The 26,045-nt window shown below is 43.1% G+C and overlaps 2 protein-coding genes across 2 annotated transcripts; one reads left to right on the forward strand and one right to left on the reverse strand.

Moving 5' to 3' along the window:
* The first annotated feature begins 1,327 nt into the window (after positions 1–1,327).
* Positions 1,328–2,884, forward strand: LOC118616126 (putative tripartite motif-containing protein 75). The gene has a single exon (XM_036241510.1). It carries the CDS (start codon positions 1,399–1,401, stop codon positions 2,797–2,799), a length of 1,401 nt encoding a protein of 466 aa, XP_036097403.1. The 5' UTR covers positions 1,328–1,398; the 3' UTR covers positions 2,800–2,884.
* TMEM192 (transmembrane protein 192) lies at positions 2,884–24,963 on the reverse strand. Its single transcript, XM_036282277.1, has 6 exons — positions 24,937–24,963; positions 19,140–19,289; positions 17,000–17,264; positions 12,412–12,546; positions 5,527–5,629; positions 2,884–5,210 (listed from the first exon to the last, which is right to left on the reverse strand). Exons 1-6 carry the CDS (start codon positions 24,961–24,963, stop codon positions 5,072–5,074), a joined length of 819 nt encoding a protein of 272 aa, XP_036138170.1. The 3' UTR covers positions 2,884–5,071.
* Between the last annotated feature and the right edge of the window lie 1,082 nt (positions 24,964–26,045).

Genomic DNA, 26,045 nt, shown 5'->3' on the forward strand with positions numbered 1-26,045 from the left:
TTTTTTATTACAATAACTAAGAACCTAGGAGGGTAGAGGGACAGTTGTATTTCCTTATAGAATATACTGTAGAGGAGTAAGAATGAAAAACAGCAAACTAAATATGGTAAGTGTGAATTCTGAGCCATCATAAATACTGTGTTTCCAGCCTCAAAATTGACGGGGATTTCCTTAACTTATACTCATAAGAAAAAAATTTTATAGTGATATTATTATTCATATATACCTGATTCTAACAGTTTGGGATTGTAGGGGAGGAAAAATTGTCCTTCTACCATTCCAGGTTCTGTGGCTGGTCTAAGAATTAAAATGGACATAAAATACATTAATGAGAAAAATAAGCATTTTAATTATTCTTTTACATGCAGGAATTTCACAGATTTGAGATTCCACGGGTGGCCAGTTGACATTGCTATACCATCCTGAGGTGAGTAAGGGGCTAGGACTCGGGGGCTTCTGGGGTTGGGGAAAGCAATTCACTGGAAGAAGAGGAAACGTTTGGTAAACAAAGGTTGTCCTATTAAGCAGATAAGTCTTGTAGGTGAAAAAGTTATCTCTGGTAATAGTTCTCCTCCCACTAGAAAAGCCCCATTTCCAGTGTAAATGTCCTTTATAATTGCTAATTCCACCTACAAATGGGGACATTTATACTTTTGGGGGTAGCTAAGGAGGAGCTTAAGGGTTTTCCTGGGTCTACTGGGTCTTCATTACTTTCAGCACAAAATAATAAACATCCAAAATGGCATATTGGGGGTGTCATACTCTGAACTCCTTCAGGATGTAAAACAAATTCTCCCAAGCTACACGGCTCGGGAACCAAGGCTGTGTTGCAGATTGGGTGTGGTACCTCCATCTGTCCCAGAGCCTGTGCCCTGCCCTTGCCCCAGGTGGGGTGAATGGAAAATAGATGATGTGGACAGTGGTGGACAGTGGGGCCCAGTGGGTGAGAGTAGATGGGGCACCATGATAGAAGCGTGAGAATGAAGGACTGGGACTAGGAGAGGGTACTCCGTATTTGACTGGAATGTGGTAGTGGGCAGGACTTGAAGTAAACCCAGGATTTTGTTGTTTGTTTGGTTCGTTTTAAGGAAGAAATATCTTCTCACCCACAGCCACTATTGATTTTGAGGTAATGACTGTTCTGACCAGGACAGCTGCTTAGCTTGGCTTGGTTTTCCCAGAACTTCCAAACCTGGAGTGGTTGTCCAGCTGAGCTGTGACTGGCTGCAGGCTGGGGCAAGGGCTCCTCTTGGCAGGAGGAACTAGAAGGCAGGCTCACAGGACGCACAGGCTACCAGCAAGGTGAAAACTGAGATTTTGGGGTGTCTCTACTTCTCACTGCAGAGCCCAGCTCCCTGAAGAAGGCCCACCTCAGTCCAGTCCTTCACTGAGGGCCCAATGGCGGTTGAAGCAGCTCTGGCAGGACTCCGGGCAGAGGTCAACTGTCCCATCTGTCTGGATGACCTGAGAGACCCTGTCACCATCGAATGCGGGCACAACTTCTGCCGCCCCTGCATCCAGCAGTCCTGGGCTGACCTACAGGACAGGTTCCCTTGCCCTGTGTGCCGTCACCCGTGCCAGGACAGGCACTTGAGGAGCAACACCCAGCTGGGAAGGATGGTCGACATTGCCAAGCTCCTCCAGATCACCAGGAGCAAGAAGAAGCGTCAGCAAGAGAGGCACTTGTGTGAGAAGCACAGCCAGGTCCTGACCCTCTTCTGTGAGGAGGACCTAGAGGTGTTGTGTCCCCTGTGCACTGAGCCCCCTGACCACCAGGGCCACCAGGTGAGGCCCGTGGAGGAGGCTGCCGCTCATCACAGGGAAAGGCTCGGCAGTTACATCGAGCCCCTGAAGAAGCAGGTGGAAGACGTTCAGAGGTTAATAAGCATTCAAAACAAAAAACCCTTAGAACTGAGAGAGAAGGTGGAAAACCAAAGGCTGGAATTACTCTCTGAATTTGAGCACCTGAGGCGGTTTTTAGACCGTGATCAAGAAGTAGTTCTGTCAAGGTTAGCTGATGAAGAAAAGGCTATTGAAAAGAAACTCAGCGCTAATATAACCGCCTTTTCAGAGTACAATTCCACACTCAAAGGTCTACTAAGTAAGGCGATCGAGAGCAGCGTGCTGCCGGAAGTGGAACTGCTGCTACAAATGAAAGATTTCTACAAGAACTCGGAGCAGTTCAGCCCATCGATCTTTGCCGTTCAGTTAAGGAGAGACGGCTGCAGTTTTCCTTTCCAGTATTCTGCTTTGCAGAAAATCACAAAGACATTTAGAGTAGATGTAATTCTAGACCCTGAAACGGCACACCCTCACTTGATTGTCTCTGAGGATAAAAAATGTGTGAAATATACAAAGAGAAAACAAAACGTTCCTGATTTTCCAAAAAGATTTACAGTCAACACAGTTGTCCTGGGCTTTCCGTATTTTCACTCCGGCAGGCACTTCTGGGAGGTGGACGTGGGAGAGAAATCCAAGTGGGCTGTCGGGGTTTGCAGAGACTCTCTGTCCACAAGGTCGAGGAGGAGCCCGTCGGCCTCTCGGGGCTGCTGGAAGGTTCAGTGGCAGGGAGCTGGCTATGACGTGCCCAGAGCTGGCACAGCCCGCTTCCTGGCAGCAGAGAAGCCTAGAAGCATTGGCATTTTCCTGGACTATGAGATGGGCGAGATCTCATTTTACAACATGACTGACAAATCTCATATCTATAGTTTCACGGACACTTTCAATCGACCTCTCAGGCCTTACTTCTACATAGGACCCGATTCAAAACCTCTCAGAATCTGCGCAGGAACAGACTGAATGAACACTTTCTAATAGACTGGACCAGTTTAATAGTTGTCTTTTTTTGTTTGCTTTTTTAATGGAAGGTGGGTATTAATACAACGATGAGTATTGTATTAATATGACAGTAGATCTAACTCCCCCTCACAGTTGCTCCCCTCAAGAAGAAAGTTTCATTATGTTTCAACAACACAGGACAGACAGCGGCAGTCCTCCAGGAGCTGAGGCTGTCCACCTCTTCTCCCACGTCCTGCCACAAACTTGGTTCAAGCTCTACAGTTCTCATGATCTTCCGTTGCTTTCTTTACTCATGGATTTGCCTGGAATTCCTAAAGCCACCTTCCCCTCTAGGTGCTCTGACCTGGAGCTCCCACAGAAACTTTGGACTCACTTCCATCATTTCACTGAGCCAGGCCCAGAAACCCTGGTCCTCTTAGGCTCCTAACCCGGGTCTGCCAGTCATTTTTGTACCCATGATGCTAACACAGTATTTGCCTGATTAATAGCACACTTAACAGGGAAATTACTTTGATCATTTTTCTGTTTTGCTGGGTCAGTACTTAGTTTTATTTTCTTTTATTGTTTGCAATGTTCATTATTGAGTTTAAAAAGAGTGTTGGCAGGCACCTAGCTGACATAATAGAACCTGAGTATGCTAACGTTTTAACTGTGCCTTTTTCTCTGTAAACCAAAGTTCATCTCATAAACCTTAGAAACTGATTAGCTCCAAATTGAATTTAAAGATAAATAAGAATTAAACATCTACCATCACTGTTTTCTTTTGAAATCAAAAACAGCTGATGGCAAAGTTTACAGACTCTTCCAGAACAGAGACAGATTTCCAGAGAAGGCAATGGTTTCGAGATATACTTAATAAAAAGGAAGAAATAAAAGGGGGGTTGAGGTGGGGGGGGGGGTCAGGAAACTTAGGGATGACTTGAATGTTAAAAATACAGTTTGGCTTTAGTCTGTGAGTTTATCATTTTGGGGACTCAATGGCACTTATGCCTGCAGATGACACACCATCACCTTCACCTTAGTAGAAACCTCTCAGAGTGCCCCACAATGGCCGTAGCCAAACAGGTGTTTGCCCTTCTTAAGTAACAGTGGGTGTAACCACATGACTACATCCTTTGCCAGATGGTCATGTCTAGGTTAAGGGTTTTTAAACCAAATATTGATTGTTCAGCTAAATACAATAAAATTTAAGAATAAATAAAATAAATTAGTAGCATAGATTATTACAGATATCCCCTCCCTGCGTTCATCTTTCAACCAAGTCTTTCTAAGGCAGCCTGTTAAGGCGCCAAGAGCAAACTGATAAAGGAGCACAGTAGGAAAACTACAGTAGAATGCCATTTACTCATAAAAATGCTTCCCTTTATCTGGAGATTTGGATGTTTCATATCAGTATAGCAGTTCATAGGGCTTTTTATGCCCATCGTCATTTTTATAATCCAAGGCTAAATGAGGTGTCCTTTTTCTCTTTTGAGACAAAAAGCCACAGAAGATGCCTTTCCTATCACTGAGGTTATTGATCCACTGAAGGTATATAGTCAATACTGAAATGCATGGCATGTTCTTGAAGGGCAAAAATAAAGTTTGAGGTCTTCTACACTGTTGAAGTGGAAGGTGCTGTAGTGGAACGGGCCACTATGGTTATGTCTAACTGGTCAGCGCAACACTGATCCAAGTCATCTTGTCTTATTTCTGAAGAATGGAAAACTGTAGGAGTGTTCATAGTAAATCATTTAGTAAGAATTTGATCCTATAGTGAGAAAACTTTTTATAAAAGCTACAGGGGCCAAGCTGCCATTCAATACCACACAAGCATATAAAATATAGATAAGGCTCCATCGGAAGAAACAACATAAATGACTCCCCTCAGCAGTTGAAAAGGGGGAAGAACTTACTTGATCAAATTCCTGTTCTGAAATCATTGGCACATAAGCCTCCCTCTATAAATAGCCAAATTATTACAGGGTTCTTATGTCCTGTAGAAGAAAAGAAGTGTTGGATCAACTCTACCTTTGATCCTAGGATAAACCAGGCAGTTAAGTCATTCCAAAATGCAAAACAAACATTCTTGAGTGACCGAGGCTCTACCAATCACCTTCACATGATCCACAAGCCCTATCAAATAGCCACACAGGTGAGAACCAAATTCAGGTTTCCAACCAAAACTAAAATGTTATTTGGCAAAAGCTGCCATTTTCTAAGACAGCTTGCTGGACGTTCAGTCTTCCATTAGTCTGGATCCCTCTGCAGCTGCTGTCTTGACACTGAACTCTCACACTCTACTTGGGTGAGAGCCTAGGTCCGAGGAAGTGAAAGCCAACAGCCGCTTACTCAGCAGCGCATTGTGTCGCTTCAGGTATACTATTATGTCTCCTTGCTTTTCGACAATTTCTTCTAGGCTTGAAATAGTCCTGCAAAGAATCAAAATATTAATGGGTTACACATATTCACCAATACTCATTAATCTCTGCAAATGGGTCCCTACCCGTTGAAAACTGGTGAAAGTACAGCATGTTACATGGGATACTTTCTCGTAGATATTATAAGCCAGGGCAGTATTCCAAAATAAGATTCTTCCATTCTACTGGGTTTCACCACAGCCAAGGAAGTAGCATCAAACCTAATTCTAAAGGCGCAGATGCAGTCATGATCTCCAACCACGATGGTTTCTAGATTTCCAGGGGGAATCCTCTTTCTCCCAACTTTTACTTCCCACCCAAAGCTTACCTGAATCCAGTCTCTGAAGTAATATTGCTGGGGTAAGCACAGACTTTTTCCTCTTCAAGTATATCAGGCTGTGGTTTGGCTTTATTAAATTTTCGAATCTTCCCTAAAACAATAAAGTCATTGTCAGGTTATCTAACTAGAAAAATGTTTCTATTTCCATTTCTTCAAGGTAAAATGCATAACAATGCCTCATAAAGAGAATAAACTGGTCCATTTATTGATGTACTCAAACATTTGAAAGTCTACCATATGCCAAGCCTTACTAAGCGATAGGAACACAGTGATCATTGCTATTACTGATAATAACAGGTATCATTTTTATTTTATTTTTCAATTTTTATTGATTTTTTTTTTTTTTTTTTTTTAGAGGGAGAGGATGGGAGATGTAGAAACATCTATTTGAGAAAGAAACATCAATCAACTACCTCCTGCACGCCCCTACTGGGGATTGAACCTGCAACCCCAGGCATGTGCCCTGACCAGGAATTAAACCCAGACCTCTTGGTCCATGGGATGATGCTCAATCCACTGAACCACACTGGCTGAGCTCAATTTTATTTTATTTACAGTGATACCTCGGTTCTCGAACGCCTCGGATTTCGACCAAATCGGTATTCGACCAGGAGATTCGAGAAACTTTTGTCTTGGAATCCAAACAAATATTTGGAACTCGAACTTCCGCGATGAGCCGAGTTGAGCCGAATGGCGTTCATTCGGCCCAGCGCGCCTTGCTTGCGTCATCAGTGTGAGTGCAGAGAGAGAGTCACGCTTTGTGGAGAGAGTCACGCTTTGTGGAGAGAGTCACGCTTTACACTGAATTTAACCCTTAGACATACTGTACACTTTTATTTCTTGTTGAGACTTATTTTTTTCTACATATTATATACAAATTAGGCCAGTAAATAGGCATTTTCTGGGGCTTGGAACGAATTAATCTAGTTTCCATTATTTCCTATTGGGTTTCATTGCTTCGGTTCTCAAACAATTTGGTTCTCGACCGTCCTCCTGGAATGAATTATGTTCGAGAACCGAGGTATCACTGTATTTATTTTTTGGTACGTGCCCCTAGCAGGAACTGAACCCAGGACTCTCTAGTCTGCAGGCTAATGCTTCAACCTCTGAGCCAAACTGGCCAAGGCTCAATTTTATTTTTATATTTTTTATTTTCATTATTATTATTTGTTAATCCTCACCCAAGGATCTTTTCCCATAGATTTTTAGATAGAGTGGAAGGGAGAGAGGTAGAGACAGAGAGACAGATTAATGTGAAAGAGATACATTGATTGGTTGCCTCCCGCACAACCCTGACCAGGGTTGGGATGGAACTTGCAACCCAGGCACATGCCTGTGACTGGGAATTGAACTGCTGACCCTTCGGTCCATGAGCCAACAGTCTAACTGCTGAGCCAAACTGGTCAGGGCCAGGTATCATTTCTTTGTGGACTAAAAACAAGACACAAGTGAACTGTTTAAAAAAATTTTTTTTGTCCTCACCCGAGGATACTTTTGCGTTTATCTTCAGATAGAGCAGGAGGGAGAGAGGGAGGAAGAGAGAGAGAAACATCGATGTGAGAGAGACACATCAAGTGACAAGTGAACTGTTTTACATGGAAGTCATTCAGTTCTCAGAACCAGCCCCCCAGGTGGGTGCTTTTATTACCCCTTATTTTCTACAGTCAAGTAAAGTACAGCCCCAGGAAGCTAGACAAGTAGCCAGGAAGCAGGGCTCCAAACCCTCTGGACACTACCCTATAAAAAGAGCTACTAGCCCTGGCTGGTTTCACTCAGCGGTTAGAGCGTTGGCCTGCAGTCCAGAGAGACCCGGGTTCGGTTCCCGCTAAGGGCGTGTACCTCGGTTGCAGTTTGTCCCTGGCCCTGGTAGGTTGTGCCGGTGGCAGCCATTCGATGCGTCCCTTTCACATCGATATTTCTCTCTTCCTCTCTCTCCCTCCCACTCTACCTGAACAAAAAATGGAAAAATGTCCTTGGGTGAGGATTAAATAAATAAATGAATAAATAAAAAGAGCTACTAGTCCAGGGAAAAATATAAATAAGCCAAAGACCAAGACACTATAAAAAAGACCATAAACCAGAGCTTGCACAGGGGCTAGGACACCCCTGGAAAGCAGCCCCTTACTCAGCAGTGGTGGGATTCATGTGGGGGGAGGTTCAGAGAGGAGGAAGAGGGTAGGGCTTGAGTTAAAATGAATCTTGACGGAAACAGGAAATTAATCACAGACCAGCAGATTGGAGGTGTTTTACGTGAGGGAGAGCTGGAACAAATCCTTAGGATCCTGAGAAGGGGAGAGAGGGAGGGTATATGTGTGTTTTCTAAAAAAAAATACATATATTTAAAATTTACATTGAGGCAATTAGCTTTAACACAGAAACATAAAACAAGCTATTTTACAATGTAATGTCTTAGTGTCCTAAGTTTTCCATCTCCTCTGACTTAAAGGGGTAGTCAAGATGATACTTTCGGTAGAGTAAGGGCTTGGATGCTGCAATCCTGGAGAAACTCACTGTAGATCAGCTTGAACTAAAAATATTTACGTTCTCCAAACAGGACATACAAATGACTAAGAGACATGTGAAGACATGCTCAACATCACTAATCATCAGAGAGATACAAATTAAAACAACAATGAGGTATCACCTCATACCTGTCAGAATGGCCGCCATCAACAAATCATCAAGCAACAAGTGTTGGCGAGGGTGTGGAGAAAAGGGGACTCTAGTACACTGCTGGTGGGAATGCAGACTGGTGCAGCCACTATGGAAAACACTATGGTGTTACCTCAAAAAATTAAAAATTGAATTGCCATTTGACCCAGTGATCCCACTTGTAGGAATATACCCTAAGAAGCCTGAAACACCAATCAGAAATAATATATGTACCCCCATGTTTATAGCAGCACTATTTACAGTAGTTAAAATCTGGAAACAGCCCAAGTGTCCATTAGTAGACAAATGGATAAAAAAGCAGTGGTACATGTACACAATGGAGTACTATGCAGCTCTAAGAAAGAAAGATCTCTTATCTTTTGAGACGACATGGAGGGACCTGGAGAGTATTATCCTAAGCGAAACAAGTCAAGCAAAAAAAGACAAATATCACATAATCTCACTTATTTGTGGACTATAATAAAAATAACAGTCTGAGGAACAGGATAGACCCAGAGACGTGGAAGTAGGGTACAGACTGACAACCCTCAGAAGGGTGGGGGGGGAGAGATAAACCACAGAACTTATATGCATGTACACATAAGTGATGGGCATGGACAACAAAGCTGGGGATGGGGTGGGGGGGATGGGGAGGATGTCAATGGAGGAAAAAGAAACATCTGTAACAAAAATAAATTAAAAAAATAAATAAAAATTAAAAATATTTACAAAGAACTCAGTGAGCGCTTCCAGGAGTATTGTGCAGGAGGGTTAAGGGAATAGGTTCTGTATTGTGTGTGTTTCATTGTTGGACATTCAAAGTATTGGTCACAAGCCCTGGCCAGTTTGGCTCAACAGTTACAGAGTTGGCCCGTGGACCACAATCCCGGATTCAGTTCCCGCTAAGGGCACATACCTAGGTTTAGTTTGTCCCCAGCCCCGGGGTTGTGTGGGTGGCAACCAGTCGGTGTGTCTCTGTCACATTGATGTTTCTCTCTCTCTTCCTCCCTCTCTCCCTCCCACTCTATCTGGAAAACACACACACACGCCAAAGTAATGGTCACACAGAGTAAGACAAAAGCCCTACAAAGGTAATGAACCAAGCAGTCATTGGCCATATAAATTTGTTGAAGCAAAATGACTTATGTTATAGTACTACTGTATATCATTCAACTATGACCTCTTATTACCAACGAGTAGGGGTGAAGACACAATGGGTGAGGCTGGAAAAATGGGCTGGGAAGACGTGAGCGGCTAGCGTGCCATGCTAAGGCAGTTGAATTTCATCCCGACAGCACATGGCAGTCATTGAAAGGATCCCATCATCATCCCTGAAGAGCAGGAATGGGTAGGAGCCCGTTCATGAAGAGCCTTTATTTATTTATTTATTTATTTATTTATTTATTTATTTATTTTTTATCCTCACCCGAGGACATTCTTCCACTTTTTGTTCAGGTAGAGTGGGAGGGAGAGAGGGGAACAGAGAGAGAGAGAGAAACATCGACGTGAAGGGACACATCGAGTGGTTGCCACCTGCACAACCGACCAGGGCCAGGGACAAACTGCAACCGAGGTACGCGCCCTTAGCGGGAACCGAACCCGGGTCTCTCAGGACCGCAGGCCGACGCTCTAACCGCTGAGCCAAACCGGCCAGGGCAGAGCCTTTTTTTTTAAATCCTCACCTGAGGACATTTTTCCATTTTTTGTTCAGATAAAGTGGGAGGGAAAGAGAGGCAGAGACAGAGAGAGAAACATCGACGTGAAAGGGACACATCGAGTGGCTGCCTCCCGCATGACCCAACCAGGGCCGAGGACAAACTGCAACCAAGGTATGTGCCCTTAATGGGAACAAAACCCGGGTCTCTCTGGTCCGCAGGCTGATGCTCTAACTGCTGAGCCAAACTGGCCAGGACCATGGAGAGCCTTTTATGTCACCCTAAGATTTCAGATTTTCTTCTTTATGCCCTTAAAAAACTAACAGGAAAGTTATTAATGATCAGTGTTACCTATAAATACAATCATGTAGGCAAAATCAAGAATAGTTAATAGAGCCCAGCTGGTGTGGCTCAGTGACCTGAGCATTGTCCTATGGACTGAGAGGTCCTGGTTCGATTTCTGGTACGGGCACATGCCCAGGTTGTGCCCCAGAGGCATGCAGGAGGCAGCCAATTGATGGTTCTCTCTCACATCGATGTTTCTATCTCTCTCTCCATAAAAAATCAAAGTTATATGTATAAAACATAATTACTAGAGGACTTTTCCGGCTACTGGAAGGCTGATAATTGAATGGCCTTTACTGAATCTTTTGCTTATTTATAAATAAATGGAGAACGCATCAAATTTAGTATCTCACAATGATTTCAAGTTTTATTTTCCTCATAAAGGCAGTCAAGCAAATTAGTGCTCCATAAGAGTCCATCTTGGTTTCTAGAAATTAACTACTTGCAATGTAAATAAATTAGTCAAGGTTAGGTCAGAATTAGAGTATCAAAGAATCATGTCCAAATAGTTACTGTCAACACTGATCAAAACTAGCTATCTTTTAAAACTATAGAGAAGCACCCGGCTAGTGTGGCTCAGTGGCTGAGTGTCAACCCATGCACCAAATGGTTGCTGGTCAGGGCACGTGCCCAGGTTGTGGGCCCAGTCCCCAGTGGGGGACATGCAAGAGGCAGCCAATAAATGTTCTCTCTCATCGATGTTTCTATCTCTCCCTCTCCCTTCGTCTCTTTCTAAAATCAATAACAAAAAAAAAAATTTAAACCAAAAAATTATAGAGAAGCAAGAAAAATGCATTTATCAGGGAACCATCCTTAAATTTTCTGTGACACTGAACAAAAGCAACATCTGTCTCTAGAAGCGATTCCCTAAATCTTTCAGAGCATATGGTACATTTAAAGGAATAATATAATTTAAAAAATAGGCCTATTATTGAGGATGTGGAGGGTAAACAGTTATATTAGAACTTTCTAAACAAATTCAGCATTTGCAGAAACCCTGTACTGAGTAAACTGATGACTATAATTATAAACGTTCCCTATGTAAATCATCTATTTTGCAAGCCTGAATTACCAATTACCAGTTTTTATTTATTTATTTTTTATTGATTTTTAAAGAGAGAGGAATAAAAAGGGAGAGAGAGAAACAAAGATGTGAGAGCAAAACATCGATCAGCTGCCTCCTGCACGCCCTCTACCAGGGAACAAGCCTGCAACCTGGGCGTGGGCCCTGACCAGGAATTGAACCAGCGACCTTTTGGTGCACAGGATGATGCCCAACCAACTGAACCACACCAGTCAGAGCACCAGGTTTTCTTAATATAGGAAGCATGTTAATTTGAGATATAAAAGGATGATTTTTAGTAATATATTTGGATTAAAAATTTTTTATTAATGTAAATAAAGATGAAATATGCTTATAAGTCTGACTTTAGATTCAAGCAATTCTAATTACAAAGACAATGGTATATGATGAAGAAAAATTCTCTTTTTGTTCAAGTTTAGATATCATGTAACTAATATAATTGTGCCCCAAATTAATTCCTCTCAGAATACTTCGAACTTCTGCTTCCTCTGCCTTCTCTTAATTGGTCTTAGGTTTTTGTCTTTTTGTTTTTAACATTACCTACCTTATTCACAGCATAATTATTTTTTTTGTTAATTTTAACCCGAGGATCTTTTCCCACTGATTTTAGAGAGTGGGAAGGAGGGAGGGAGAGAGAGAAAACATTGATGTGAGAGAGACACATCCATCAGTTGCCTCCCACAGGACCCCAACCATGGCTGGTGATGGAGCCAGCAACCCAGGTACATGCCCTTGACTGGAAATTGAACCCGAGTCCCTTTAGCCCGAGGGCTGACACTCTAACCGCTAAGCCATACGGGCCAGGGCTGTCACTTTTCATTTTAAATGTCAGATTTACATTTCAATTGCCTTTGAAGAATCAAACATTTGTGGGACTTTTTGGATTTGTTGTTTTATAATGGAAAGGCCTCACTTTAGTTGACAAAAAACTCGTGGATGACACAAATTTAGAAAGGAGACTCTCTGCTATCTTCCTGCTGGTTTGAAATGAGAGAAGTCTGCATGTCAAAGATGAGAGGTGTCGGTGCTCAGCAGGTTCTGGGCTACATGTAAAATCTTAGAGAACTTCCATGTTGCCAAGATAAGGGGCTGGCTGCAAGCGGGTCTTGGTAAGAGCAGCCTGCTTGTATTCCTCACCTGTGTAGATGAGCAGACACGTCAGGGAGCAGAACAGTTCCAGGGCCAGCAGGGCCAGGATGAGGTCGAGGTACAGCCTGCTGGGCTCCGGGAAGGAATGCTGGATGCACAGGATGAGGAGGAGTGCTGTGCTGCCTGAGAGGGAGGAACAGAACCAGTGTCCGCCAGAGCCCAGCTCACACCACAAGGCCCTGCACCTCCCACACCAAGTCTGCCCAGCAGTGAAGGACGTTCAAGGCAAAAACCAAAAACACTGCTCATCTTTTTTTGGGGGGCGGGGGGACAAAAAGAAAACATCAAAGAGTTACTGATGTCTCATAATACAAATATATAGAAAACTAGACTGTATTAAAACAAAGGAATCACCCTGGCCAGTTTGGCTCAGCGGTTGGAGGGTCGGCCTGCGGACCAGAGAGTCCTCAAAAAAACAACAGAGGAATCACTTTTTGCTTTATAGAATTATTAACAGTGACTTTCCTTTGGGTCCTTTGTGTGTTTAAAAAAACGATGCAGCCCTGGCCAGTTTGGCTCAGCTGTTAGAGCGTCGACCTGCGGTCCAGAGAGACCCGGGTTCGGTTCCCACTAAGGGCACGTACTTCGGTTGCAGTTTGTTCCCGGCCCTGGTTGGTTGTGCGGGTGGCAGCCACTCGATGTGTCCCTTCACGTCGATGTTTCTCTCTCTCTCTCCCTTCCTCTCTCTCCCTCCCACTCTATCTGTACAAAAAAATGGAAAAATATCCTCGGGTGAGGATAAAAAAAAAACGATGGAGATTTTAGAAACCTCCAGATTCCAGTTCTTCTGGGATCCATGGGCACTTGCGGACCCCAGTACCCATTCAGGTCACAAATGTGCTCATGGAGACCTGCACCACCGTTAGGGGCGCTGCAATGCTCCGGACACCTGGATGGAAATCCGGGACACGCTGCTAACCTTGGACAAGTGACTACCTCCGCTCCTCGACTTTGTTATCTGAAAAAAGGGGATAACTGTACCTTCCTCAAAGTGCTATGCTTTATTTTCATTTAAAAAAAATTTTTTTTATTCCTTTTGATACTGTTTATGAACTAAAGCCATTAACTCACTCTGACCCCAGACTTCTCCTATTTAAATTTGGGGAAATAGCCCAGGCCGGTCTGGCTCAGTGGATTGAGCATCATCCCATGGACTGGGAGGTCCTGGTTAGATTCCGGGTCAGGGCACATGCCTGGGTTTCCGGCTGGATCCCCAGTGGGGGGAGTGCAGGAGGCAGCCAATGATGCATCTCTCTCACATTGATGTTTCTCTCTCTGTCTCTGTCTTCCTCTCTTTCTAAAAAAACCATAAAAACTATTTTAAAAAATATAAATACAAATTTCATATAATAATATTTTTTAAAAAAACAGAAACAAGGTAAATACCTGCCCCCAATTCTTTCATTTTCTGAGTCCTTATACAAGCAACATACAAGTGATGCTATTTGTGATTAAACTAAGGGTCCAATTGTTTAGAAACAGATTATGATTAAGGGTCACAAGTTTAACAAGAATTTGAAAGTCAGAGGACAGGTAAAGTCAGATACTCTTTTGGTGTCCTCAAACTGACTATTTCCAGGAAATCACTTATAATCAATCATTATTTTGGTCATAGAACATATAAGATCTTTCAGTAATTAAAAAATAGGTTTCTGGCCCCGGCCAGTTTGGCTCAGCAGTTAGAGCGTTGGCCTGCGGTCCAGAGAGACCCGGGTTCGGTTCCCGCTAAGGGCATGTATTTCCATTGTGGTTGGTCCCCGGCCCTGGTTGGTTCGTGTGGGTGGCAGCCACTTGATGTGTCCCTTTCACGTCAATGTTTCTCTCTCTCTTCCTCTCTCTCCTTCCCACTCTATCTAAATAAAAAAGTGGAAAAATGTCCTCGGGTGAGGATAAAAAAACAAATAAAACAAACCAAACAAAAAAATAGGTTTCTGTCACCCCCAGGAAAGGATGATAATGACATCTGGCCGAGAGAATACTACACATCAATAATTGAACATATAGCCCTGGCCAGTTTTGCTCAGTGGTTAGAGCGTCGGCCCGCAGACCAATGAGACCCGGGTTCGATTCTGGCTAAGGGCACATACCTCGGTTTGGGTTCGTCCTCGGCCCTGGCAGGGTCGCATCGGAGGCAACCAGTTAATGTGTCTCTCTCACATTGATGTTTCTCTCTCTGTCTCTGTCTCTCCCTCTTTTCCTCCCTCCTAATCTGTCTGGAGATAAGTGAGGATAAAAAAAACCAAAAAATTGAATATATAAAACCAAGCTCCTCTCAGGAAGAAGCAGTAAATGTCGCCCCCTTCTGGATGAGTACAAGTAAGCCATCTGTATAAAATGCTGCTTTTTCTGCTATACCATAGCCCTCTATTTTCCACTAAAAACATCACTGGCAGTTTGCCCTTAAGGAAATGTACTAACAGAACACAGAAGAAAAATAAAAATTGAATTTTTAGAGCTGTTTTTCTGGCGAAAAATATTCATTTCTAATCTGGTTTCAAAATTTTTAAAGATTCTGGACTCACATTCAAAGAAGGTCTTTTAAAATGATAGAAACTTTAATAACACTAAGGCAAAATTACCTAAAGAAGTTCAATTTAATTCATTAAGCCTTTCAAACATCTACAACAGTAAAGAAAAGCAGGCACTCAGGCGTTCTAAATCCTGCGTGGACTTTCTGATTATGCCTTCTTAATTTGTTTTTCTCTTTTTGTTTTGGATAATACAAATTATTACTAAGTCTCTCTTACTGCAAGAAAAATACCAAGCTTCATTTAAAATAAAACAATTCCCTCTTCTTTTTTTTTATCCTAAGCCAAGGACATTTTTTTGCATTTATCTTCAGATAGAGAAGGAAGGAGAGAGGGAGGAAGAGAGAGAGAAACACATTGACTGGTTGCCACCCACACAACCCCAACCAGGGCCAGGGACAAATTGCAACCGAGGTACGTGCCCTTAATGGGAACCGAACCTGGGACTCTCTGGTCTGCGGGCTGATGCTCCAACCGCTGAGCCAAACCGGCAGGGTCAATTCTTTCTTCTTATAAGTATCAAATAGCAGCAGCATTTATATCTCCTTGAGATAAATAAAGAAAAGAGGGGAAATCCTACATTTCACACAGAAATACATGCACATCGTGTTCATAATGAAGGGAGCAGAAAATGCCACCCAAAATATAACTCTTTGGCATAAGGATTATTTTAGGGTGATTATTTTAAAGATACAGCTCTGAAAACTGAGTAGAAGCTATCCATTTCAAAAAGTGTCTCCTTCTCTACCAGGAAGATAAGGATGACTCTAAATCTCAAGAAACTCTGCCCTGGCCGGTTTGGCTCAGCGGTTAGAGCGTCGGCCTGCGGTCTAGAGAGACCCGGGTTCGGTTCCCGCTAAGGGCGCGTACCTCGGTTGCAGTTTGTCCCCGGCCCTGGTTGGTCGTACGGGTGGCAGCCACTCGATGTGTCCCTTTCGCGTCGATGTTTCTCTCTCTTCCTTTCTCTTCCTCTCTCTCCCTCCCAGTCTATCTGTACAAAAAATGGAAAAGTGTCCTCGGGTGAGGATTTAAAAAAAAAAAAAAAAAAAAATTAAAAAAAAATACATTTAAAAATAAATAAATAAATAAAAAATAAATCTCAAGAAACTCTTACCAGTGGAGAAGGCACCTTCTTAAATCTGCTTAACAACCTTACCCTTGTTTACTGTGCTTTTCCTGGTAACCTCCCATAACTGCCTTCCCAACCCCAACATCTTTTTTTTGTCTTTTGCTGGAAATAGTATTTAAGGTGGTGGCTTGGGGCTTTGCACAGTTAAACTGGGTCTCTCCCACGAATACAGGAGGTATGCCCAGTAGAGGGCGTGCAGGAGGCGGCCAGTCAATGTTATCTTTCATCAATATTTCTCTCTTTCTCCTCCTCTCACTTCTCTCTCTAAAAAAATCAATAAAGAAAAAAAAAAAGCTTCACGACATTTAGGTAATCCAAATTTTAGTCATCACAACACATATTAGTCTCACAAAAATGAGAGAATCTATAGTAAGTTCTGACTTAACGTCATGAGTAGGTTTCTATGACTTGAAGAGAAACCACATGCAATGAAACCAATCTGACCATCGGCTATTGATAAAACCAAAGTTAAGTTCCTACGGCATCCCATCAACTTTTTTTTTTTTTTTTTTTTTTTATCCTCACCCGAGGATATTTTTCCATTTTTTGTACAGATAGAGTGGGAGGGAGAGAGAGGAAGGGAGAGAGAGAGAAACATCGACATGAAGGGACACATCGAGTGGCTGCCACCCGCACGACCAACCAGGGCCGGGGACAAACTGCAACCGAAGTACGTGCCCTTAGCGGGAACCGAACCCGGGTCTCTCCGGACCGCAGGCCAACGCTCTAACCGCTGAGCCAAACTGGCCAGGGCTCATCAACTTTTAACAAAATGATGTTGAATGAGACGACATTATTCAAGGGCCTGCTGTATTTGATTGTAAAATCAATTTTCACATTTTCTTTCTGCTGTCATTTTTGCTACTCGGCCAAGCTGCAGCCAAGCTGCAGACAAGCCGAAAGAGACAACTGGGCTTACCTGTGGAGTGGATCATTAGAACAAGTCTTTTAAGATGCCTGGTGGATCGGTAGATCATGTTATAGCCTCGGTTTCTTACTTTGCTGTGGTGATACTGAATGTAGTGTTCAAGAAGGAAATGCAGAATCCATAAAATGACTTTTCCAAGGATTATGACCGTCTGAACTTTCAGTGGGTTGGTGTAGTTTCCTGGGCACTTGTCCTCAGTTGGATTAGGGTAAGAACAGATCACACCTGTTACAAATGCTAAAATAACAAATACAACCTGGTGGAAAGGAAAGCAGTAGGTTTAATATTCAATATATGGATTGAAGAAACATTATCACCATCCCAGCACATGCTTGTGAGCCTATGACTAATGCTGTCTAATTTTTATAAATGAATTTAAAAACATATTTTTACAAACTTTTCAAACAAAATTTGAAGAAAAATTTGCAGATAACTGGGAAAACAAATACAATCACAAATAGGAAAAAATAATATCACTCACTGAAAAAAAAAAAAATCACCCTAACTCTGATCTTAATAGAAATGGGTATTTAATGTTAAACACAGTTTCCTGCCCACTTCTCTTTTACCGAAGAGTAACTAGTAAAAGTAACTAGTAAAAATCATGGTTTGAAGCATTCATTCCTATGGGTGTTCTCCGGCTAAAATCAAGGTGTGAGTCTGCGCTCTTCTGGAGGCTCTGGAGAGAACCCGTTCCCGGGCCTTCCTCAGCCTGAGAGGCCGCCTGCATACTCTGACTCCTGCTTCTCCCTCTCTCTTTGGAGCCAGCAGTGTGACATCTTCAAATCTCTCTTTCTGTCCTCTACTTCCATGGTCACTTCTCTTTTTCTGTCTCTGACCCTCCTGTCTCCCTCTCACAAAGACTGGATTGCATTGGGCCCACCATACGATCCATAATAATCTCCCCATTTTAAGATCCTTAACTTGAGCACCTTTACAGAATCCCTATCGCTATGCAAGGTAGCATGTTCTCAAGTTCCAGGAGTTAGAAGGGAAAATAATAAATAAATAAGTAAGTAAATAAATAAATAAAATAAGTTTATTTCTACTTTTAGTGTTAAGAGAACAACACAAACTATCCAATTAGATTGACAAAAATTTTAAAGATTAATGCCAAAATACAGGCAAATGGACATTCTCATATATTGCTGACCGGTCTGAGAATTACTGTGAAAAATAATTTGGAAATTATCTTGACCCAGAAATCCCACCTTAAGGACTGTATCCCTCAGGAAGAAAAGCACCAGTACCTAATATGCATGGATATGAATATTTTTTTAATTTTTTATCCTCACCTGAGGACATTTTTGCATTTATCTTCAGATAGAGCAGGAGGGAGAAAGGGAGGAAGAGCGAGAGAGAGAAACATTGATGTGAGAAAGACACATTGACTGGCTGCCACACACACGAACCCAACCAGGGCCGGGGACAAACTCCAACCGAGGTACGTGCCCTTTGCGGGAACCGAACCCAGGACTCTCTGGTCCGTGGGCCGATGCTCTAACCGCTGAGCAAAACCAGCCAGGGCGGATACGAATATTTCATGCAGTATTCTGCATATTTGCAAAACTGTCCAGCCACAGAATGCTTAAATAAATTAAGTTACATCTGCCCATATAATAGAATGTTTTTCAGCCATAAAAGAATTAATTCAGTCTCTGTGTATTGGTTTGGATGGATATCTATGATATGTTAAGATTAAAAGAAATAAGTTTCAGAGTAGTTTTCAAAGTTTGGTTTACAGACCAGCAGCATCAGGATCGCTAGGGATTGAGTTAGAAATGCAAATTCCCAGAGCCCATCCCTTACTGACTGAATCAAAATCTCTGGGGGTGTGGCTGAGCAATCTGTAGCTCAACAAGCCTGCCAGGAAGACTGATCCATGCTGAAGTTTGAGCAACACTGAGGCAGAGTAATAAGTACAGTATTACCCATTGATTTGGAAAGAAATTAGATAATACTGCAAGTATGGATAATAAATACTACAGTAAATTCTTTGAAACAGAGATATGAATGAAAAAGTATGCACATTTTAAATGTTGATGAATATAGCCGAACTGCCTTCCAAAGAATTTATTTATTTTTTAAGAACATCACCTCTAGATGGGTCACTTTCTCCCAGCCAACTTACATGTATTAACAGGAGAAGATTTGCTATGATGACCGTGGGAAGAGGATGAAATTTGGGTCTAAAATTAGCATGCAATGAATAATTTGAAAGATGCTGGGTGTCCAGAAGAGGGTCATCTTCAATACTCTGGGATGGATCCAAGGAACCCTGCTATGCAGAAAAAAGGAAGCAAGCTATGATTATCACTTTCTGGATTATGCATCTAATACAAATTTACTAAACTATAAAGCTTTAAAAAGCATTACACATTCTCTCTCTCTCCCCTAATTAAAAAATGAGACCTGAGCATTGCAGAAAATGTGAAGAAAATTAATCACTCCTATAATGCCTGTCTCTACAAATAAAATAAAATAAATAAAAAGCATTACACAAGTTAGAACAAAAAAAAACCATACTCCCTACCTAAAGCCAATTTTGAAAATATACCATAAGCTTCTAGATAACTTCTGTATGTAAATTGGTGAAAATAACAATTAGTAAAACAGGTAGATGTCTTAATTCATTTATCTTCAAACAAGGCAATACATAATGAGATTAAAACAAATAATTTTCTTTAAGCCCTCAAAACTTTGATATTGATTTATTTAACATTATTTATATTATTGATGAAATAATTACATACAGTTGCAATTCTTCAACCACGTCTCTGTGTTCCATAAAATTTTGGAAAGTAGGTGGAAGAGACAGAGAGACATCGATTAGTTGCCTCCTGCACAACCCCTGACCAGGGCTAGGACCAAACCACAACCGAGGTATGAGGTACGAGTACGTGGCATGTGCCCTTGACCAGAATCAAAACCTCAACTCTTTGGTCCAAGGGCCAATGCTCTTACCACAGAGCCAAAGTGGCCAAGGCTATTGGGAAGTCTTAAAACAAACTTTCAGTTATGATAGGAATATTTTAGAGTACTACTAGAAACAGATCCCCATTATAGACTTCGAGGAGAATTCAGTTTGAAGTCAAACTCTCAATGAAAACTACTTGCGATGTCACTGAAGTAGCCGGCAAAGTTCAGCTGCAACTTAAAATCTAGTTAGCCATGTTTAACAGTGCTGCCGTGACAGGCAGGACCAGTACTTTCTGGTCTCTGGTGTACACAACAATCTCTCAATCTCAGATTCTTACAGAAAACTGTTATATATTAGGCACTTTGCCCAAGACTGAAGAACGTAAGACACAGTCCAAAAGGAGATTACATTTCCATTGGGGGAGTCAGTGATAAGTATATGCAAGTCTAAATAACACACAACAGAATATAGTGCATGGGATACTATAAGAAAGTAATAATAAATTAGCAAATGAATAGCACGGATTATGCAACAATTTAGGTTAACTAGGTGTACTAGAATGAGAGGGAAATGAAGCCTTAATGCACAAAAGGGAGGCCTCGGAATCGGACTAGGAGACAGAGGATAAGGGTTTTTTACTTTGGAAGGAGTAGAGGATGGTGTGTTGGGCACTAGGATTATATAGATAATTCAGTAATCTGGGGCATGATACAGATCTGGGGTGGGGTCCTTGATTTCTAATCTAAGGCATTCAGTTCTACTCTGAAATTTTTAAAATTATTTTTTTAGTCCTGGTCAGTTTGGCTCAGCAGTTGGAGCGTTGTGTTGAGCTGCAGACCAGAGAGTCCCAGGTTCGATTCCCGCTAGGGGCAAGTACCAAAAAAATAAATAAAGTTAAAATTATTTTTTTAAATCCTCATCCAAAGATATGTTTCCACTGATTTGAGAGAGAGAGGGAGGAAGAGAGAAAGAGAAACGTAGATTTGTTGCCTCCTGTACGTGCCCTGACCACTGGCGACCAAAACCACAACCTAGGTAAGACCCTCACTGGGAATCGAACCCAAAACCTTTTGTTGTATGGGATGTCACTCTGACCAACTGGGACACCTGACCAGGGCACAGCTCTGCAATTTTTAAATTCAATGCCTACACAGTTTCCTGTTTAGTTTGCCAGAACTCATGGTGTGATTCTGATTATTTCTGTTCTCTTTAAGACTCCATTATCCCTAGCTCTTTCTCAGTCAGTAGACGTCCTAGCTTCCAAAACTCTTCCCTTAGCTAGTCCAGGAGCCTTCCAGGCTCAGTTGGGGCAATTCCTACAGGCAGCCTTCCTGGGCAGCCAAGCATCTGGATCATACCACCCCTCACCACATCTTCCCAAGTATTTGGTGCTGACGTCCTCTATCATACTATCCTGAGATGGTCTTCTTACTTATCTTCCCCTCAGTAGACTTTATGAGACCCACTGCTTCCCTACTTCCTATGTTTTTGTAATGCTAGTGCCCAACAGTGACTCATGGTGACACTCAGCTAACATGTGTTGAGTGAATGAAGGTTTCAAACCTGTCCCTGCAGTTTCCCTATCATCATAACCAGGAGAGACTATCAAGAGCTGTAGAGACAATCAACTCTGACCAGAGGCAGTAAGTGCTGTGGTTAAAGGCAGGCTCCTACGACAAACTGCCTGGGTTCAAATATAAGTTCTACTGCTTCCTAGCTGTGGGCAAGCTACTTCGTCTCTCTGTTGAAGGGGTTGGGGCCTACAATACAGCTTCTTCTCTCTGTCACCCATTAGATGTTCAGTAAATATAATGTATTTGATGGCTATATCAAATACACTGTCCAATGGATCCTACAGGAAATATAGTAAGACCATACAAACAGCATCCCATTATTCTCTAACTCACAATATACACATAAAAGGTGAAGAGAAGATGCCTCCCGAATACAAAGAATTTCTGCATTTTCACTATTAATAACTATATTACTACCTGTAGAAGGTATCTGTTGTTTTTGCCCATGCCACATCTCTTCCCTCTTCTTTTGTGACAATAATTCCAATTTCTTTGGGGACTCACCACCTACCTCTACATTGTCTCAATGGGAACATCTTTCAGTATTCTTTTTTTTTTTTAATCCTCACCCAAGGACATTTTTCCATTTTTTGTTCAGATAGAGTGGGAGGGAGAAAGAGAGAAACATCGACGTGAAAGGGACACATCGAGTGGTTGCCACCCGCACGACCCAACCAGGGTCAGGGACAAACTGCAACCGAGGTACATGCCCTTCGCGGGAACCAAACCCGGGTCTGTCTGGACCGCAGGCCGACGCTCTAACTGCTGAGCCAAACCGGCCAGGGCTCTTTCAATATTCTTCACCCTCCTCTGGCCTAAGGGTGGTCATGGAACCAGAGACCTGGGCAATCCAACTCTCTGTGAGCAGCAAAGCAGAGGGAGACCATGGTTAACGCAGATTTATTCCAGGGCAGACTCTGAAAGGACTTGAATTGCCCTTGTTGGGTCCTTTCAGAGGCCTTGGTGTTCATCTGACCTATTTCATTTTTCTTTACATTTATCTTCAGATACAGTGGGAGGGAGAGGGACATCGAAGTGAGAGAGACACATCGATTGTGTTCCCACCTGCACAACCCCAAGCAGGGCTGGGGACGAACTGCAACCGAGGTACGTGCCCTTGGCTAGAACCGAATCCAGGTGTCTTTGGTCTGCAGGATGACGCTCTAACCACTGTGAAACCTGGCCAGGCCATCTACCCTATTTCAAATAAATCCCTATCTTCCTTAAAATAGCCAGAGTTGGTTTCACTGCTTGCAAACAATTAACCTTAACTAAAAAGCCTTTGAGTCTTTTTTTCCCCTTTATTGATTTTAGGGAAAGAGGAAGGGAGAGGGAGAGAGAGGTGGACACATCGATGAGAGAGAACATAGACTGGCCGCATCCTGCATGCCCCCCACTGGGGATCAGGCCCAAACCTGGGCATGTGCCCTGACCAGGAATCGAACCAGCGACCTCTTGGTGCATTGGTCAACGCTCAACCACTGAGCCACACCTGCCAGGCAAAAAGCCTTTGACTCTTACATCATTGACGTGTCTGGGCCTATGACATGACAGATTATTTTTAGTTTTTTTTTCTCAAAGATCTTTTTTTGTTGTTAATCCTCATCCAAGAATATTTTTCCATTGATTTTTAGAGTGAGTGGAAGGGAGGTAGAAAGAGAAACATCGATGTGACAAAGATACATCAATTGGTTGCCTCCTGCACATGCCCCAACAGGGATAGGGGCTGGGGAACTAACCAGCAACCCAGGTATGTGCCCTTGACCAGGAATCGAACCTGCGACCCTTTGGTGTACAGGCCCATGCCCATGCTCTATCCATTGAGCCACACCGGTCAGGACAATAATTCTTAGCTTTTTACTAAATGGTAGACTTTATACCCACAATATACCAAAGCAGGCAACTTACTCAGACTGAAAGTGATTTAGCTACGCAATTATTGCTGAAACAGATTTCTAGGGTTGTACTCATTCTAAAGCTAAAAGCTACAGATCCTGGGGTAGCTTAGCATCAACCAAGAAGCACTTACTGCATGAATTTTTCTGTTTCTCATTTTACTTATTCATTTTTTTTCCATCCATTGTCAGTTCATGAATCTCCCCCTTAAAGTTTTAGAAACACTCAAGTTTTCTTTAAACATTTAAGTCTCAAATCTACTTCCAGGTTTTACAGTTAGTGTTCCATGTTCTCCACAGGGGACAAAAGAGGAATTTTTAATCTTATTAGAAATCGTTCAGTCTTTATTTGTCGAGATAATTTAACTATGGTCACTATTAACCTAAGAATCTAATAAGCTCTTGCAGGGTTGGAACTGTGTTTCATGTATCTTGTCTGATGCACTTCATTCAGTGATAGGATCTTAGTAATATTTCTATTAACTTATTAATCCAAATTAATGTTTTAATGTAACTGTCAACTTTGCATTTTTCTTTAAAAGTTGTTTTCTTTTATTGATTTTAGAATAAGGGAGAGGGACAGAGAGATAGAAACATCCATGAGCGAGAACACTGACTGGCCCCCTCCTGCATGCCCCCTACTGGGGATTTGGCCCACAAACAGAGCATGTGCCCTGACCAGGAATTGAACTGGTGACCTCTTCGTGCATGGGACAGTGCTCAACCACCGAGCCACACTGGCCACGCTCAACTTTGCATTTTTCAAGGCAATCATTTTATTTTGTGCCAATAGGGAAACTCAGTTAATTCTGGGCACAAGTATTATTTCTCCTAAAAATATTTTAATAGACTTAAGAATAAGATTTTTTACAATTATGCTATCACTCCGTACAACGTAAAATAGGGTACTCGCTTTTCAGTCATCTGATTTGGATCCATCTAAGAAAGGAGACTTAAAAATCCTTTCATTGCTACCATGCCTAGATTCAAAACATCACGACACTGTTGTTCTCCAATGTCGGTTTCCGGGCGATGAAGGCCACAGGTCTGCCCGAGGGCCGGCGGCTGGCCTGCAGTGGGGCAGCCGCTCCAGGGCCACAGCGCTCCAAGCCGAGGCAAGGGACCCGCGAGGGCAGATTCGGGGCCACAGAGCGGAGTCCTGGGCCCAGCGCCCAGGAACGCGGAGCCGGGCTGTCAGGCCAGCGCACATCACGTGAAGCTCTCAGTTCCGGGATCAGAGATGCGCACTGCTGGGGGCTGGGCGCCGGCCTGGGACCCCCACACCCGCGTAGCCACCGCCCAGCAGCCCACCCCGGCAGAGACCGGGGAAGTCAGACCGGAGCTGCCGAAGTGTCCCGCACCCCACGCCACCCCGGTGCTTTCTCCCACAGCCCCGCGCCGGGGCCAGCCCTGCCAGAAAGCACCGCCTCCCGCCCAGGCGCCCAGGGTGAGGGTGGCTTCCCGCGCAGTCTCCGCCCAGCGCGCCCAGTACAGGAAGAAGGGGACTCCGGGGCCAGCCGCCCGCCATCGTGCACTCACATCCTCCAGCCTGCCCCCCGCCGCCATTTCCCGACGCGTAGGCCGAGGCCCGGGCTGGCCGGGCCCCTCCACCTGTTTCCAGGCGCCGTGGGCCCACGGAACTCTCCACCTTCAGGGATAGGCCTGCCCCCACTCTAGACACACCCCCTCCGGCACCCGCCCCGCCCCTGGTCGTCCCAGGGCCCCGCCTCCTTACTTCCGATTGGTCGAGGCAGAGGCAAGGCGTGCCCTGCCCTGAAGCCTGGACCAGTGGGCCTCAGTTGCATCTTGGTTCCTGGGGTTTTCCTCCCTCCCTGCTCAGGTCCGCTATTGGCGAGAGACTTGGGCATTAAAGGATTCATTCCACGTCCAAGACTTTAACTGTTTTCGGCGGCCAGTTGCTTTAAAAAAAAAGGTAATTTTTTCCGGTCTTCCTTAGTTTTTGTTTGCAGGCATGGCTCCATGCATAAGTAGAACAAGCGTTAGAATTTTAGGGTTCCCATTTTTAACTGAAAACATCAGCAGAGGGACAGGAGCAAAATAAAGATTCGAATCTCCGTGACGTATTTACAGATTTCACCAATGGGCGTGAGTAATGAGACCAAATTAGAAGCCAGCCTCACAGATGCTGATCAGTAGCTCGCTAATCTGGCTCTGAATCAGTTCTGAATAAGTAGGCTAAACTCTTTTTCAGGAGACTCTCCTGGGTCCGAGTCTTTGCTTATATAACACTTCTAGGAGTAAAAACGTTTTATCCTTTTTCAACTTGAACTTTATATTTCTTCTATAAGTACTCCCCAGTTGACCGATTATTTAGCAAATGATGTTGGAAAAACCATTTAGCCATTTGAAAGAAAATAAAGCTGGATCACTCCCACATTCCTTAAGCCAAAGTAAAATCCTAATAGTTCAGAGATTTAAACATAAAAATAAACCAACAGAAGTTCTAGATAAAAATTAGCACAGTCTTACAGTAAAGACTGTTCATGCATGACGATGTGTCTTGGTATGGATCACTTTGAGTTCATCTTGTTTGGGACTCTGTGCTACCTGGACTAGTATGTCTGTTTCATTCAACAGCTTAGGGAATTTTTGTCATTATTTTTTCAAATAGGTTTTCAATTTCTTGT

Source organism: Molossus molossus, unplaced genomic scaffold (assembly GCF_014108415.1).
Source record: "Molossus molossus isolate mMolMol1 unplaced genomic scaffold, mMolMol1.p scaffold_m16_p_4, whole genome shotgun sequence".
Classification (NCBI taxonomy): Eukaryota; Metazoa; Chordata; class Mammalia; order Chiroptera; family Molossidae; genus Molossus; species Molossus molossus.

Excerpts from the sequence above, each read along its gene's own strand:
- LOC118616126 (XM_036241510.1), top strand. The coding sequence starts at position 1,399 with ATGGCGGTTGAAGCAGCTCTGGCAGGACTCCGGGCAGAGGTCAACTGT.
- TMEM192 (XM_036282277.1), bottom strand. The coding sequence starts at position 24,963 with ATGGCGGCGGGGGGCAGGCTGGAGGAT. Across the intron at positions 5,630-12,411 it reads GTGTCTGCTCATCTACACAG|GGAAGATTCGAAAATTTAAT; the intron begins GTGAGGAATACA and ends TTATTGTTTTAG. Across the intron at positions 5,211-5,526 it reads ACTTCAGAGACTGGATTCAG|GACTATTTCAAGCCTAGAAG; the intron begins GTAAGCTTTGGG and ends GATTCTTTGCAG.